At 45.5% G+C, this 17,722-nt stretch overlaps 1 protein-coding gene across 2 annotated transcripts; it reads right to left on the bottom strand.

Moving 5' to 3' along the window:
* Positions 1 to 6,998: 6,998 nt before the first annotated feature.
* On the bottom strand, positions 6,999 to 10,240 carry LOC138680601 (uncharacterized). 2 transcript variants are annotated; one of them, XM_069767938.1, is made up of 4 exons: positions 9,658 to 10,240; positions 9,123 to 9,578; positions 8,808 to 8,964; positions 6,999 to 8,687 (listed from the first exon to the last, which is right to left on the bottom strand). In XM_069767938.1, the coding sequence occupies exons 2-4, from the start codon at positions 9,169 to 9,171 to the stop codon at positions 7,091 to 7,093; spliced, it is 1,803 nt and encodes a 600-aa protein (XP_069624039.1). In that variant the 5' UTR covers positions 9,172 to 9,578; positions 9,658 to 10,240; the 3' UTR covers positions 6,999 to 7,090. The 2 variants fall into 2 exon arrangements, with proteins under 2 accessions (XP_069624039.1, XP_069624038.1); XM_069767937.1 differs by having other exon boundaries at positions 9,123 to 10,240.
* Between the last annotated feature and the right edge of the window lie 7,482 nt (positions 10,241 to 17,722).

The following is a 17,722-nucleotide window of genomic DNA, read 5'->3' as shown; positions in this document are numbered from 1 at the left end:
TTTCCTTTCACTTTTTTCCCCATTATGTAGATAGGGGCGAAATTGTTTGGTGAATTGGAACGCGCGGGGTTAAAATTTCGCCTCACAATATAGCCTATGACGCTCTCGGGGTCCAGACGTGTGACTGTGCAAAATTTTGTGGCTGTAGCTGCGACGGTGCAGATGCCAATCCCGGACATACACACACACATACACACACACACACACACACACACACACACACACACATTCAGCTTTATATAGTAGATGTGTAATATTTTAGAATTTTTCTCAATAAAATTGTTATATTTTAGCTCGTGTCCATCTTCTTCTCGGTTTTCTTTTACATTTACCAGTTTCAGAAGAGGAGGCAAAAGAGCTAGAGGCTGGGTCAGCAAGGAAAGCCAAAACTTGCTCTTGCTGCTCCGGCTTTAAAAGCGGTTTTCCTACTCCCAGAAAAGGGAGCGTTCGAGGCCTTGTGTAGCCAGACGATGAACCTTGCTCCACAGCTCGAGACTTAGGTGCTATATTGTTTTTCCCACGACCACCTGATGCTCCACCACCACTACCATCATTACCAGCTGGCAATGAACGCCCACGGCCACGACCTCTTCCACCAGACTTCTTCTTTGTTTTAAAAACGTAACCAAAGTAACGGTATTTGTTACTGTAAAACAACTTACAAGGTGAACTCAAACTTCTGTAGGATTTAGATATCCCTTTATAGGTGGGTGAGACTGCAAGGAAAATCAGGCACAATGTTACACACTCGGCTTTCTGTGGCACAAAATGAGACAGATGCCACACACGCAGGACTGGCACTGAAGCACAAATGCCAATATTAATCTCCCACTATTTTTTTTTTTTCAGGGAGAATTTAAAAACCAAAATAAAAAAAACCAGACACTAGGCTTTCTGTGGCCCACAATTTGAGAGAGATGGCACAAACGACTGGCACTGAAGCACAAATGCCAATATTAATCTCCCACTATTTATTTTTTTTCAGGGAGAATTTAAAAAACAAAAAACAGACACTAGGCTTTCTGTGGCCCACAATTTGAGAGAGATGGCACACACGACTGGCACTCAAGCACAAATGCCAATATTAATCTCCCACTATTTATTTTTTTTCAGGGAGAATTTAAAAACCAAAATAAAAAAACAGACACTAGGCTTTCTGTGGCCCACAATTTGAGAGAGATGGCACACACGACTGGCACTCAAGCACAAATGCCAATATTAACCTCCCACTATTTATTTTTTTTCAGGGAGAATTTAAAAACCAAAATAAAAAAAAACAGACACTAGGCTTTCTGTGGCCCACAATTTGAGAGAGATGGCACACACGACTGGCACTGAAGCACAAATCCAAAATATTAATCTCCCACTATTTATTTTTTTTCAGGGAGAATTTAAAAACAAAAAAAAACAAAACAACAGACACTAGGCTTTCTGTGGCCCACAATTTGAGAGAGATGGCACACACGACTGGTACTCAAGCACAAATGCCAATCTTAATCTCCCACTATTTTTTTTTTATTTATGGGAGAATTGGCAAGAAATCAGGCCCACTGTTAGACTGTATGTTTTCTGTGCCAGAAAATGAGACACAGATGCCACACACAGGACTGCCACTGCTGCAGATTTGCCAATTTTAATCTGCACCCTTTTTTTTATTCAGGGAGACTAGTGAATAAATCTGGGCCACTGTATTAGAGTATATTTTCTGTGGCAGAAAGTGGCTTGAACAGATGTAACGAAAAAATTAAAAAAAAGGTACTGTCCTACTATTACTATCTCCCTGCAGTTATCTCAGCAATGTATGGCAGGCAGCAATAACAAGGAGTGGACTGCTGCACAAATTAAATAAAAAGTGTGGACAAACAAACAAGATAGCTGTGCAGAAAGGAAGGAACAACAGGATTTGTGCTTTGAAAAAAGCAGTTGGTTTGCACAGCGGTGTACAAACAGCAATGCAGCTATCAGGGAGCCTTCTAGGGCAGCCCAATGAGCTACAGAGCTGAGGAAAAAAAATGTAGCCTCCACTGTCCCTGCAAACAAAAGGTGGTGTTGGACAGTGGAAATCGCTACAGCACAAGCGGTTTGGGGGTTAATGGACCCTGCCTAATGCTATCCCTGCTTCTGACGAAGCGGCAGCAACCTCTCCCTATGCTCAGATCAGCAGCAGTAAGATGGCGGTCGGCGGGAACGCCCCTTTATAGCCCCTGTGACGCCGCAGACAGCAAGCCAATCACTGCAATGCCCGTCTCTAAGATGGTGGGGACTGAGACCTATGTCATCACGCTGCCCACACTCTGCGTCCACCTTCATTGGCTGAGAAATGGCGCTTTTCGCGTCATTGAAACGCGACTTTGGTGCGAAAGTCGCGTACCGCATGGCCGACCCCACACAGGGATCGGGTCGGGTTTCATGAAACCCGACTGTGCCAAAAGTCGTCGACTTTTGAAAATGAACGATCCGTTTCGCTCAACCCTAGTAACCATTACACATCACACTGGTACCATTACACATCACACTGGCAATGTCTTCCCCATAGCCTGGGAAGAGGTCATCCACATAGAGCAGTGGTAGCAAACATATGGCACGCATGCCAGAAGGGGCACGTGTGGCATTTCCTCAAAACTAACGCTGCCACCCCTCTCCTCAGCCTGTTCATAATCTCCCTCATCAGTAGCGCCGCAGGCAACTCTCCTCTGCTCCTAACTCTCCCATCAGGCCTCGCGCTGTTCCATCAGTCTGTACAACCATATAGAGAAAGTGTATGCATAAAAATTAGGATCACCACATCAATCATAAGGTACAAAAAATATATAGTTTTTATTGAGAGCACCACAGAACAAGCATTTAAAAACAAATTAAAAAACTCTACAACATGGGTAGAGGATATGGGTCAACAACAATTACAGTTAAATACCAAAAAGAACACTCCACAGCCAATTTACAATAAGGTATATATTAACAGAGTCAGATCACGGATGCCAGCACTTTTTAAATATACACATGCTGTTATTTCAAAAAAATATAAGAGCAATAACAGTCCCCTTGATAAGTAACATTGGTACAAATGCCAAAAATCAGTGTGTAAACCAGAGGAGGGTGCCCGACCTAAATGTTGGTCAAGAAGATATAACAAGCCCTGAGTGTTCCACAGGGTTTTCACCCTCAAACCCTATAAACTTACCTAACCTAATAGAAAGGTAACCCCTCAAGTCCTGGCCTGATAGACATGGTAGATCTGGTTGGCTGTGTCCGTGTACAGACCCACGCATATCGACGCTTAAAGCGTCTTCCTCAAGGTCAATGATACCATGATGGTGTGTCCCATGATTTAAATAAGCAAATAATTTATCAATACACCTACCAGGTGTGGAGAGCAATGGCAGCGCAGGTACATCGGTCTGGCATGTTACAGAGTCTACTGCGAAAGCGCATGAGTTTCTGATAGCCGGAACTCCAACACTGTTACAAGGCGCATGCGCGATCAATAGTATTATCCGCCAGGTGTATGTGGCAAATGGCGGCATAAGCACAGCAGTCTGGCGTGTTGCAGTCTACTGCGCAAGCGCCGGCGCTTCTAATGACCGGACTTCAACCCATAGTGCATGGCGCATGTGCGATCAGTACCAATTTCTTAGGATGTTTTCAATATATAAATCGCAACTAGATCTAGACCGGAGGTATGGGCGTATTTTTATATATTGAAAACATCCTAAGAAATTGGTACTGATCGCGCATGCGCCATGCACTATGGGTTGAAGGCCGGTCATTAGAAGCGCTTGCGCAGTAGACTCTGCAACACACCGGACTGCTGTGCTTATGCCGCCATTTGCCACATACACCTGGCGGATAACACTATTGATCGCGCATGCGCCTTGTAACAGTGTTGGAGTTCCGGCTATCAGAAACTCATGCGCTTGTGCAGTAGACTCTGTAACATGCCAGACCGATGTACCTGCGCTGCCATTGCTCTCCACACCTGGTGGACAGAGAAAAATGATTAAAAAAAAAACAGAGTGCTTTCAGACCTTAAATAATGCAAAGAAAACAAGTTCATAATCATTTAGAAACAACAATACTATTGTTTTAACTCAGGAAGAGTTCAGAAATCAATATTTTGTGGAATAACCATGATTTCTTATCACAGCTTTCATGTGACTTGGCATGCTTTCCACCAGTCTTTCACACTGGTCCTGGTGCAAAGATTTAAGCAGTTCTTCCCTGTTTGATAGCTTGTAAATATCCATCATCCTCCAGATTATATTCCAGAGGTTTTCAATGGGGTTCAGGCCTGGAGATTGGGCTGCCCATGACAGGGTTTTGATGTAGTGGCCTCTTAATTTTCGCCATAGATATATATGAAGAGACCAGATCAGCGTTGAAACGGGCAGAGGTGAGCAGTTTTTTTTTTTTTGTTTTTTTTTTTATGTGAGGCCATTATACATTATGGAGCAGGATATTGGGTCATTACACAGTATCATGTGTGGCCATTATATAGTGTGGAGCACTATGTGTGGCCATTGTACAGTATGGAGCATCATGTGGGGCCATTATATTGTATGCAGCATCATATGTGGCCATTATACAGTATGGAGCACTGTGTGGCCATTATACAGTATGGAGCACTGTGTGGCCATTATAAAGTATTGAGAATCATGTGTGGCCATTATACAGTATGGAGCACTATGTGTAGCCATTATACAATATGCTGCATCATGTGGGGCCATTATACAGTATGGAGCATCATGTGGGGCCATTATGCAGTATGCAGCATCCCTTTCATTCTCAAGAAAAGACCTCCACTGCATTCGGTGACTAGTAGGTTTAAAAATGAATTAATAGGTGAAACAACACCGTGAGCACAGCTACTAAGGCTGGTTTCACATTTGCGTTTTAATCTGCAGCGTTTTAAACGCATCTGCAAGTGCAGGAAAAAAACGCATTTAAACGCGTACAAACGCAGCGTTTTTTACATGCATGCGTTTTTTCCTGCGTTTGCGTTTTTGGTGCGCAAGAAGAGAAATTTCACAAGAGAAAACTCAAGATAACCAGACACCACCAATGGGACTAGAGAGGGCGTATATGATGGGATCTCTATATATAGACCCTAGGGCTACTGAAATTTTAACAGCTTGCTACTGTATCCTGTGTCATGATGGATCTTCGCATGGAGAGCTTTTATTTCAACCTGGATTTCAGCTTCAAGCTGTTTCTTGCCTGTGCTTTTGCTTGGGAGCAAGACCGAAATCGCGAAAGATTGAGGAGACAACGTAGGTGTTTTTGGAGGCACCCCATTATTGAACTACGTGAGAGCCGTGGAGCCTATCACACGCTCTATGCCGAGCTGAATGCCAACCCGGAGAAATTCCAGGAGTACACGCGAATGTCGCAAGAATCGTTCCAGGATTTGCTTTCTCGTGTCCAAGGAGCCATGCTGGTGACATTAAGGTACGTTCAAAATCTAAACCAATGACAGTCCAAATTTAGGTTATTCTGACAGGAATTTTTTGTGTATTTTCCATTTTTTTTTTTTATTGTAACCACACCATAAAAAGAATAGATTGTAATGTTTTTTTGTGAGTGTTTTTCTTTTAAATTTCTTGCCACAGGAGAGAGTTTATCATCCCTCCACTTCCAATACCGGCTTGGAATATCCACCCTGTCCGGAATAGTTGCGGACAACAGTCGGGCTTTGTGGCATGTACTCCGGGATGAGTTTATACCCCTACCCACCGCGGACATGTGGCGTAAAATTGCAGAAAAATTCCGGAATGTGTGTGATTTCCCCAACTGTTTAGGAGCGGTGGATGGAAAGCACATCCGCATTATCAAACCTGCCAGAACCGGATCGGAGTTTTTTAACTATAAGAAATATTTTTCTGTAGAGCTCATGGCAATAGCTGATGCGGACTATCGCTTCATCGCCGTGGACATTGGAGCTTTTGGCCGTGGCAACGATTCCCAGACTTTCAAGAGCTCGGATATAGGCCGGCGTGTTAATGGCAAAAATTTCAATTTTCCCCCGCCATAGCCTCTCCCCAACACTCAAGGTCCACCGCTGCCATTTGTTATGGTTGGGGATGAGGCCTTCCAGATGTGTGAAAATCTACTGAAGCCCTATTCAAGTCGGGACTTGAACCACACTAGAAGGATCTTTAACTACAGACTGACCAGGGCCCGATGAACAGTAGAGTGTACCTTTGGCATTCTGGTCGCTAAATGGCGCATTCTTGCATCAGCCATAAATCTAAAAGTGGAAACAAATTACATAATGACTAAGGAGCGACCCAACATTGAACTGGATGAACCAGTTGCACACCCACTGCCTGATTTCCAGCATCACCCGCTGCGGTCAACTGCAGCCGTTGGTCTCATGCGGGACCAATTTGCTGCCTTTTTTGATTCAGATATTGGCCGGGTGTCATGGCAGGACAATGTTGTGTAAATGTCCTGTTGTAACTTTATCTGTACCAGTAATTTTCTACAATGAAAATAATATTTCACATAAACTTTAGTGTTGGTTGTGTTGACCGTGTCTCCTATCTTTTTCCTCTCCAAACCAAGGTTGTCCAAAAACTGGCAGTATTTGATCTGTATTTAATATTTTTTGTAATCCAAAACCAGGAGTGGGTGATACAGGCAGAGGTGCTAGTTATTATGTTATCATAATTTACCTCTAATTGTTCCACTCCTTGTTTTGGTTTACAAATACTGATATAAAACACTGGCCACATACTGCTAATAATGGCAGCCATGTTGCTTTATTGGTAAGCTTGTTGACGTCATTGCATCAGGATTGTCTTCTCATGTATCCATTGGACACAAAATGGAGAGACAATCACTGTCACGCTATCTATACTCATCAAGTCAGGTGTCAGAAATAATGAATTCATGATAAACATATACAGGCTCACGAATTCACTATTTCTGACACCTGGGCAGGTGAGCATAGATATGTAGCGTGTGACAACCATTGTGCCCTCAATTTGTGTGTAATCTTGTATAAAGAAGAGAAAATGGTGGTTATACAAGGCAGTTGTCTACTCAACAGGTCAGGTGTCATAACTAATGATTTTTTTGACACCTGACCTGTTCAGTAGAGGACTGCACTGTATTTCCACCATTTTCTCTTCATACTGGAGATATGTTGTGGCCCAAAAAATGAGTGTGTGGCGACGTTTCTTGGCGCACGGTGTGTATTGCCGGCGGCGATAGACACAATAAACCAAACATAATTGTGGCAAATCAAACTTGTTTTATTTGTTAACAAAGTCAAAAAATTATTTTTTACTGCACCGGCTTGGGGTAGAGTGATGTAAACCGGAGGTGTGAAGAACTGAGGCCTGGCTAACCGTGGACGACGCAGAGGTGGCAGGAGAAGGGGCAATGAAACTAGAAGGGTCTGGAAGTTCGGGGATGGGTCTGGAAGTTCGGGGATGGGGCTTGACACATGAGAGGCTTGAGACGCACTGGAAGGGTGAGACAAAACTGACAATACAGACACATTGGTAGGTGAAGGGGGAGGAATACTAAGAGTTTTTTGTTTTGTTTTTTTCTGAGTTTTTTTTTGGGTTTGCCTGGTAGGGGGACGTCTTGGTGGGCTCATATGCCATGGCGTGGTGGCAGGTGACCTGTCAGGGTCCGGCTGCACTGTCTCACAGTCCATAGCGCTTGTCGAGCGAACGGCCATGCCAAGGTCCTGCTGCGTCGTGGTGGGGGCGGTACATAAAGCCATGCCAGGGTCCTGCTGCGTCGTGGTGGTGGCGGTCCGGAAAGCCCTACCAGGGTCCTGCTGCATCGTGGTGGGGCCGGTCCGTAAAGGCATGCCAGGGTCCTGCTGCATCGTGGTGGGGGCGGTCCAGAAAGCCCTGCCAGGGTCCTGCTGCATCGTGGTGGGGCCGGTCCATAAAGACATGCCAGGGTCCTGCTGCATCGTGGTGGGGCCGGTCCAAAAAGCCACGCCAGGGTCCTGCTGCATCATGGTGTCAGTGGAGGAGGTCCAAGCCGGAGCAGCGGTTGTCACGGTGGTGGCGGTGCGATGTCCAACTGCACTCGTCATGGTGTTGGCGCTGTAGTGGAGTCCGCCTGTGGAAGGAATTGAGGTGGCCGTGCAGTGGTATGCAGCAGAGGTCGGCATTGAGGTTAATCGTGACAGTGACGGCACAGTTGGATATGCCGCCACTGTCTGCTGGAAATACCGACTCTGCTGCATAGCCTGCACGTAAGCAGCATTGCAGGCCTGCATCACACTGAGCTGGAGATTAGGGGTAAAGTGTTCCAACATGCCCTGCTCAATTTGGTTAAAAAAATGATGAGCTGGCCTCTGGAGGTCGGCTTTCACTTGATCAAGGCTTTTGGTGACCTCCTGGATACGGGCATTCAAGAGGTTATGAGAAACATCCATTCGGTCACCTAAAGCCTTGATTGCTTCGTGTAAAACCGAGCTCAAGTGCAAAAACTCGGGCATGAGTGACCTGTCCGAAGCCCTCTGCCTCTGCTGGGATGAGCCCAAACAAAATGGGGCAGTGGAAGAGGACTGCAAAAGGGGAAGACCTGATGGACCAGCTCCCTGGTCTCCAGTTAGTGTGGAAGGCCCACCTGCTGCTGCGCTGCTGGATGGCTGGGACGGGTCCGTGGCTGTCGGATGAAGGACCACTCCAGAACCTGGGCTGACAGTCGTGCTGTATGTGCTGTGAAAAAAGGAAACAGAAAATTAATACCAAAAAATAACCAGACGCAAAATCCTGTGGAATTTAAAAATACAGATTATGTCAATACAATACAACCGAAAGCATGTGATAAATACTTACGTTCTCTGGGCAAGGACCGGTCTTAAAAATGACAGAACGCGATGATACTTGTACGTTCGGATCCTTGCTCCTGAGCCACTGGCAACACGACTCTCTTGGCGCAGGTCCTTGTTGAAGCGGTCCTTCATCGAACGCCAACGTGTTTTTACTTTGTCCACTGTTAAAAAAAACACATAATGGTCAGGAAATGGACTTTTTGCCGTGCATAGACAATTGTGTGTGATGAGAGAAACTCCGGAGAGTTTCTTTCATCACACACAGTCAAGTGAGCACGGCCAAGGTCTCTGCTGCTTCACACTGCAGTGCAATACTTACCAAATGCACTATGGACCCGTGGCGGGGCGTTGTCCCAGCCATCCCACATCGCTTGGGCCACTTCATTCCATAAACGCCGGAGCGTGGTGTTGATAGAATGCAGTGGATCCCGGCTGTCCCATAACGGGGCTCGCTCCTGGACCAGGGTGATTAGGAGGTTGTTGTCGATCACGTCATCGTCCCGTTGTGAAACCTAAAAATTAAAGAAAGTCATTAAAGTTTGCTCAATTACATAAGGAAAAGAAAGACAACAGATGATGAGAAATGGCATGAATAGGAAAGTCAACATACAAAAGGATTCCAGAAGAAAAAATTAAAGAAATATGAGTGGAAAGAAAGGAAGATTCAAGAATATTACAATGAGGACAGTCAGCCTTGTATACGTACCCGCTGTCGTCTTCCCACCGGAGCTTGACTCCGCTGCTCCTGCCCGGTCTGTGCCTCAGTAGAAGTGCTCTAAAAAAAAGGAAAAATCAAATTGTCACGTGTCGATGTGACAGTGAATATTTACCAAGCTGACGAGGCAAATACTCACCTCACTGACATGCTCCACTTCCGACTGACATGGCTGAAATTCCTCATCAGATGAAGACTCCAAAGAAGACATTCTGATGCATGTAGAAAGAAACAAATGGAAGAAATTAGGACATGTAGAGCCAAAAAATAGAAAATGTAGGCGTTGGCTAGGATATACTCAGATTGTTCTGAGACTTGTCCTCCAAGATGCTGCCTGGCTGTGTCTCGTCTTCTTCAGAGTCTGGTGAGAAGTGACCTGCAACTGTCCACACACTCCCTTTTATCACCTTGATGGTAGGGGGTGGCTTATCAGTGTCTAGACATGGTTATCTCAATTGAAACGCATGCGTTCAAAAACGCAACCAAACGCATGTGCGTAAAAACGCATGCGTTTACATAGACAGCAATATATTTTTTTGACGCAAACGAATGCATGCGTTTCCATGGGCCAAATAGACGCCTCTGAAAATTACTACATGTTGCATTTCCGCGGCAGGACGCATGCGTTTTTAGTGTTAAACATAGGAAAACATGACGCATGCTTTTATATGCGGTACAAACGCAGCGTTACTAAACGCAAATGTGAAACCAGCCTAAGTGGTGCTTTAGTTAGCCTCCCACGCCATATACTAAATTAATATAGAACTTAGCACACAACTTGGGATGCTTGAACAGAAGAATTTTATTTTGCAGTATGCTCAAAACGTTTCGGTTCAACATGAACCTTCTTCAGTTACGTATATGGGATTCATATGATGGATGTGCCCAGAAGTCACCAGGCTAGAATAAATGTATGGAGGGGAGATTGCAGCCGTGATATGCGGAGAGAGGTACTTTAGGAGAATGAGATGCAGGCGTGTATACCACCAGACGCGGAGTCCATCGCGTCTGGTGGTATACACGCCTGCATCTCATTCTCCTAAAGTACCTCTCTCCGCATATCACGGCTGCATCTCCCCTTCATAGATTTATTCTAGCCTGTTGACTTCTGGGCACATCCATCATATGAATCCCGTATACGTAACTGAAGAAGGTTCATGTTGAACCGTTTTGAGTATACTTCAAAATAAAATTCTTCTGTTCAAGCATCCCAAGTTGAGTGGTAAGTTCTAGGTTAATTTAAAAATGAATTAATGAGACAATAGCACAACATTTAAGAGATAATACAGCAGGACATTTGTTTATGAGGAGGTGTGATGCCTCCTAAAAATAAGCCAAGGAAATAAAATTAGGGCTTTTGAAATGGAGAGTTGGTGGGAATGTTCTCTTAGTTATCTGGAGTCTGGTGGAGATGTGAATTGTGTCAATGTAGGGAGTCATAAATCCAGATGTTAAATGGAACCTGTCAGCAGGATTGTGCATAGTAACCTACAGACAGTGTCAGGTCAGCGCCATTATACTGATTAAAATGATAACTTGGTTGATGAGTTTTGTGTTAATTAAATTCTCCTGCCCTAAGGCAGGGTTGATGTATGTGGTGCTCTGAATATATATTCATAATGCAGACTGCTGACAGGTCACTGATCCCTCACTAACCTGCCCCCTAGTTTGCACAATGAATATATGTACATAGTGGAGGAAAAAAACACTTCTGCAGGCAGGTGCTGGCTGTGGCACCTGTGCTGCAGCATAATCGCATGTGTACTTTGCACTTAATCCCTTTTGCTGATTTAATTGAGTCAAGACAAAAAAAATGACAATTTGAAAGGGGCTAGGTAGCAGCTATCGGTGTGTATAGATTCGATAGATTCTATTGTGGAGGGGCCAGCAGCACCATCTTGCTGGAGAAGAAAAAAAGATTTCCATCTTCTAAATGAGATGTCCTTACCTCCTGAGTCTGTCAAGTTTCTTTCTCTGAGTGATAATAAGGTGATTTCTCGCAAAGATCTTGTAATGTTTCCTTGATTAGATATGAATCCGTGTAACAGGCTGGATGGTGGAACCACTGTGCCAAAGTCCAAGGAAGACCTGGAGGGGCGTGACCAGGGCTGCCACTAGAAATTTTGGGGCCCCATACTGGCAAAATTTTCGGGCCCCCTTGAAACTCCGCCCAGGCTCCACCCCAGCCCCGCCTCCAGGCTCCACCTCACGAACTGTCCACAGTCCCACCGCTCTCTCTTGGAAAATCTCCACTTCTCACCTATCACACATTAACAGTTCCCATCACCAGATCACACATATAGCCGGCAGCTTTTGTTTTGGCCAAAAGATTTTTTAAGCTGCCACCATAACACGGTAGACACTTTTGGCCGGGCCCTACTCTACTGTAACCTACTAAATATTTGTTAAAATATGCAATACAATTTAGGTATATTTTTATTTATTTTTCAATTTTTAAAATGACCTATAATACTACATACAAGGAACAAATACCACCGCACTATGACCAGATGACATTTTACCACCACAGTGATCGAATAATATAAAATACAAGGAACAAATACCGCTACACCATGACCAGACCGCATATAACCACAAATGACTGAATACTACAATACTGATCAGTAATAAAAAAAAACAAACCACAATACTATCACCAGCAGTACCATTATGCACAGGATATCTGTAATTAGTAAGCAGTGTCTGTGTACAGGTAATACAGTGATCACCGGTGACATTATACACAGGAGCTCTGTATATAATGTATAGGTAATACAGTGATCACTGGTGACATTGTACACAGGACCTCTGTATATAGTATACAGTGTATAGTGTCAGTGTATAGGTAACACTGACTCACCAGTGACGTCTCTAGGTGAAGTCCTTCATCTTTCATCCAGCACAGACCGCCATCACTTCATCCAGCACAGACCGCCATCACTTCATCCAGCCAGGACTCGTCTCTGCAGGAAATAAAACAGTTATCTCGAGTTCCGCTTGTAGAACACATTACTTAATTTTCCCAACTTCTACATTACACCACATGAAGAAGGCAACATAGTATCACTCTACACAGTAACAGGACCGCCCCCCCATTTAAAACAGTATACTCAAAAAATAAAATAAATACATCACTGCAATAATAATATCCCTTAATTAGCCCCTATGGTAATATTCGCCATCCTAGCCCCCGTGTGTCTCATTCCAGGCTCCAGCCATATGTTCTCCCATCCTGCCCTCATGAGTATCCATTCTGCCCCATATGATCTCCCCATCCTGCCCCATCTGTCTCCATCGTATCCATCCTGCCCCATCTGTCTCCAATCTTGCCCCATCTGTGTCCAGCACTCTGCCCCATATGTGTCCACACTCTGCCCCATCTGTGTCCAGCACTCTGCCCCATCTGTGTCCAATCCTGCCCCATCTGTGTCCAGCACTCTGCCCAGTCTGTGTGCAATCCTGCCCCATCTGTGTCCAGCACTCTGCCCCATCTGTTTCCAATCCTGCCTCATCTCTGTCCAGCACTCTGCCCCATCTCTGTCCAGCACTCTGGCCCATCTGTGTCCAGCACTCTGGCCCATCTGTGTCCAATCCTGCCCCATCTCTGTCCAGCACTCTGCCCCATCTCTGTCCAGCACTCTGCCCCATCTCTGTCCAGCACTCTGCCCCATCTCTGTCCAGCACTCTGCCCCATCTCTGTCCAGCACTCTGCCCCATCTCTGTCCAGCACTCTGCCCCATCTCTGTCCAGCACTCTGCCCCATCAGTGTCCAGCACTCTGCCCCATCAGTGTCCAGCACTCTGCCCCATCAGTGTCCAGCACTCTGCCCCATCTCTGTCCAGCACTCTGCCCCATCTCTGTCCAGTACTCTGCCCCATCTCTGTCCAGCACTCTGCCCCATCTCTGTCCAGCACTCTGCCCCATCTCTGTCCAGCACTCTGCCCCATCTCTGTCCAGCACTCTGCCCCATCTCTGTCCAGCACTCTGCCCCATCTCTGTCCAGCACTCTGCCCCATCTCTGTTCAGCACTCTGCCCCATCTCTGTCCAGCACTCTGCCCCATCTCTGTCCAGCACTCTGCCCCATCTCTGTCCAGCACTCTGCCCCCCCGTGTCCAGCTTTCTGCCCCCCCTGTGTCCAGCTTTCTGACCCCCCTTGTGTCCAGCTTTACTGCTCCCCCCCTGTGTCCAGCTTTACTGCTCCCCCCCGTGTCCAGCTTTACTGTCCCGCCACCCTGTGTCCAGCTTTACTGCCCCCCCCTCCCTGTGTCCAGCTTTACTGCCCCCCCTCCCTGTGTCCAGCTTTACTGCCCCCCCCTGTGTCCAGCTTTACTGCCCCCCCTCCCTGTGTCCAGCTTTACTGCCCCCTCTGTGTCTATCTTTCTGCCCCCTCTGTGTCCAGCTTTACTGCCCCCCCCTCCCTGTGTCCAGCTTTACTGACCCCCCCCTCCCTGTGTCCAGCTTCACTGCCCCCCCCCCTCCCTGTGTCCAGCTTTACTGCCCTGACCCCCCCCCCCCCCCCCCGCATCGCCGCTCTCAAAAAAAAAAAAAAGTTCTGCATACCTGCCGCGCCCCTCTCTCCACGCAGCTGCACTGTGCACTCGCCGGCGACTGACAATGACGTCAGCCGCCGGCGACCTGCACGCTGCGGCTGTTAACTATTGATGTGCGGGCGCGGGCCCGCACGTCAATAGCGTACAGCTGTAGCGCCGGCCGCCGCTAAGGGCCCGGTTCAGCCTGCGGCTGCTGGTAGGGGCCCGGTGAGCAGGTAAGAGGGGGCCCGATGCGGGCCCCCTCTGCTCACCGGGCCCCATACGCCAGTCACGGCTGTAATGCCCTGATGGCGGCCCTGGGCGTGACTAGGACAATGTCAAGGTTTGTGGAGAGACAAGGGAGGTGATCCAGTTGCTACTCCAGGACTGACCTTTTTGTAGATAGCAGCTGACCCCTGGAAACAGGTAGCTGGGATGGCCCGGGGATGCAGGCAGACAAAGAAGATGACAGGAACTGGAGGTGCAGACAGGACAGTCTGACAGAGATGAGCACTGGCAGGTGTGGCTGGCTTGGCTGCCGTTGAGGTGAACACTGGCGGGTAAAGCAGGCAAGATACTAATACTGAGACCTGAGAACTGACAAGCATGTTAGGAACAAACTCACAACATTGCACAGGCACCTCCATGATGGAGGAGGCACTTTAAATAGTAAGAGACCTACTGCTATTGGCTGGGGACACTTTAGAGGAATGCGCGAGGATCCTTTAAAAAAGAGGAAGTGTGCGCAAACTCTAAGCACAGTGCCTGGCAACCTAATAGGAGTACACGCACCCCAGGCAGCAGCAGACCCAGAAGGAGCAGGACGGGAGCCTTGGTGGTGAGTACGCTGGAATCTCTGCAGGGAGAGAGGGACTTCAGGCAGAGATGCGGGCACTACAATCCATTCCTTGTATTCGGTCCTGTAAAGAATTAAAGGGACACTGTCACCTGAATTTGGAGGGAACAATCTTCAGCCATGGAGGCGGGGTTTTGGGGTTTTTGATTCACCCTTTCCTTACCCGCTGGCTGCATGCTGGCTGCAATATTGGATTGAAGTTCATTCTCTGTCCTCCATAGTACATGCCTGCGCAAGGCAAGATTACCTTGTGCAGGCATGTACTACAGAGGACAGAGAATGAACTTCAATCCAATATTGCAGCCAGCATGCAGCCAGCGGGTAAGGAAAGGGTGAATCAAAAACCCCAAAACCCCGCCTCCATGGCTGAAGATTGTTCCCTCCAAATTCAGGTGACAGAGTCCCTTTAATCTCCTTTTTATTATTCCGCAGCATCTCAGATGATCTGTAGCAAAGTTTCTGTGAAAAAAGTGCACTGTAGATACTGAGTTGGATTGAACTAGGCACGCCTGTGGGAAAACATTTGTCTAGACCTGGACACTGTTTGACAGATTTAAAAGTCTTAATACTAAAAAGTAATTTTAAGAACTAAAGAGAGAGAAGAATTTGGGCATTAAAACTGATAAGGATGTTAAATTATTTGACAATAGGACTCAATTTAACATCTGGATTTATGCATGGACACAACTAACATGCCTGGCCTACAACTAGCATGGACACAACTTCCAGACAGACTCCAGATAACTAAGAGAACATGACCGACTCTCCATTTCGAAAATCCTAATTTGATTTCCTTGGCTTATCATTAGGAGGCATCACACCTCCTACCTCCTCATGAAAAAATGTCATATTGTAATATATCTTAAATGTTGCGCTCTTGTCTTAATAATTCATTTGTAAACCTGCCTGAAGAAGCCTCGGCTCGCTAAAATCTTGCAAATATATATTTTTTTCTGGTTAGCCAATAAAGGTATCACCTCAAGAATACATTTGCCATTTTTGGGCATAAAAGCATTTACATTGATTTTCCTGGCTAACATAGTACTACAATATATACTGTATATTTCTTATTGTACATCATGTATTTAGTTAGGAAAGAAGAAATGTAAGATGAATTGCTATGTTATGGAGAAGGCTAAAAACAGTGGCTGCAATTCTTTTACAACTCCTTTTCCAGTGGTACTCCATGTACAGTATCAGGGCTGCCATTAGAACATTACTGCTCTTACTGGGGTATGGGGTGCAGTGACCAGAGGGAGGCACGGTCCAGGCTCAAATTTTGCTTCTGCTCACCGGGCCCCAGGGGCAATTTCCTGTCTGTTCAGTAATTAAATGTGAGTATGATGTCACTATCATGCAAGGGCGCGTACTATGGCGGAACTATGTCGCTTTTTTTATCTGATGTACTGTAGAAGTGGGGAAAAATTGGGGAATGCGCTCTGGAAGTGGTGCTCTACATAATTGTGTTATTTCTATAAAAAGTAACAATTTTATTAACTCAAAATTAAAAATAACAATAGTAAACAGGAATATGACAAAGTACTCACCAAAAACGTGGCAAAGCGGTACTCAACAGGCAATCATACAGTGAAAACCAAATAAGTGGTCAGCCCAAAAAAGTGTCAGTGCATCATGCAGAAGATTCATAGAGGTATGCACAAATATATATGCATATACCAATTGTAAACAGATGTACCAAACACCATCAAACCACATCCAAAGGTGTTAATGAATGACATACAGATAATGATAGAGCATGACCAATAAAAGTAATAGTAAATAGATTACCTGAGGGATCACAATGCCACCCACCCCAACGCGCGTTTCGGCCACGTGCCTTCTTCCGGGGGTATGGCATCATGGGATATTGTGAGCTTTTTATAGATCGCTAGAGCCAATCCCAATAGTTTTAACAAACAAAAAAACACATTGCATGCGCAGTCGTACTGCATCCATAGCCAGGACAACACCGAGGGCATCAAGCAAGGAGGAAGTCCGCGTCACCCAAACCCGCCCACGCTGGAACACATGACCGGGAGTGATGACGCGAGCTCCCCCGAGCCAAAGAGATGCCGCCAGCATTATCAAGCAACAGAGCGCCGGCGCGTATGCGCACTAGGTTAGGTAAGTATAGATGGGATCAGCGTCCAACCAAAAACCAAACGATGGCGCAACAATATACATGCAACAAGGAAACTACAATGGATGAAAAGAGAGACCATGTAAAGGGAAGACATTCTCAATACCCATTATAAAAAGTGAAAGCGCAAGAGTGCAAAGTGCAATATGAATCATGTCAAAAAATGACAAAATCAATAAAAATTACATACCAAAGGAATATAATAATACCCAAAATGGTAGAGTACAATAACAATTATGATATGTAACAATGTGATCATAGACATATAGAGAGAGAGAGAGAAATGTACACTTAATCAAAAAATATTGAAGATATAATGTGAACATAAATATATAAAAATATATATATAAAAATATATAAATATGCAATAAATATACACATAGTAATTATATTAATGCTATTATAGTGATCCTCTTCATGGAAGAATCAATAGTGATCCAAGGAATAGAGTCCCCCTCAGGTCCAAAAGATACAAAACAGTCAAAGACCAATGCTGGAACAGACAACATGAAGACAATAAACCTAAAAAAAGAATAAATTAATTAAAAGATCATAAAACATACAGAACATAAAACAATGCCAATTAAAAAGCATGAAACCGAGAAATCAAAGGAACGGAGCAAAGCTTAATGTCTCATTAACACCATGGAGTTTTAGCGTCCGGAGCTTCCAAATCCA

This window comes from Ranitomeya imitator, chromosome 5, assembly GCF_032444005.1.
Source record: "Ranitomeya imitator isolate aRanImi1 chromosome 5, aRanImi1.pri, whole genome shotgun sequence".
Taxonomy (NCBI): domain Eukaryota; kingdom Metazoa; phylum Chordata; class Amphibia; order Anura; family Dendrobatidae; genus Ranitomeya; species Ranitomeya imitator.
This window is presented reverse-complemented; position numbering and strand designations above follow the sequence as displayed.

What these genes read in the sequence shown, in the direction of transcription:
- LOC138680601 (XM_069767937.1), bottom strand. Translation starts at nt 9,171, where the DNA reads ATGTGGGATGGCTGGGACAACGCCCCGCCACGGGTCCATAGTGCATTT. An exon ending in ACGGGTCCATAGTGCATTTG is followed by an intron (nt 8,965 to 9,122) that starts GTAAGTATTGCA and finishes TTTTTTTAACAG; the next exon opens with TGGACAAAGTAAAAACACGT. An exon ending in CCGGTCCTTGCCCAGAGAAC is followed by an intron (nt 8,688 to 8,807) that starts GTAAGTATTTAT and finishes CTTTTTTCACAG; the next exon opens with CACATACAGCACGACTGTCA.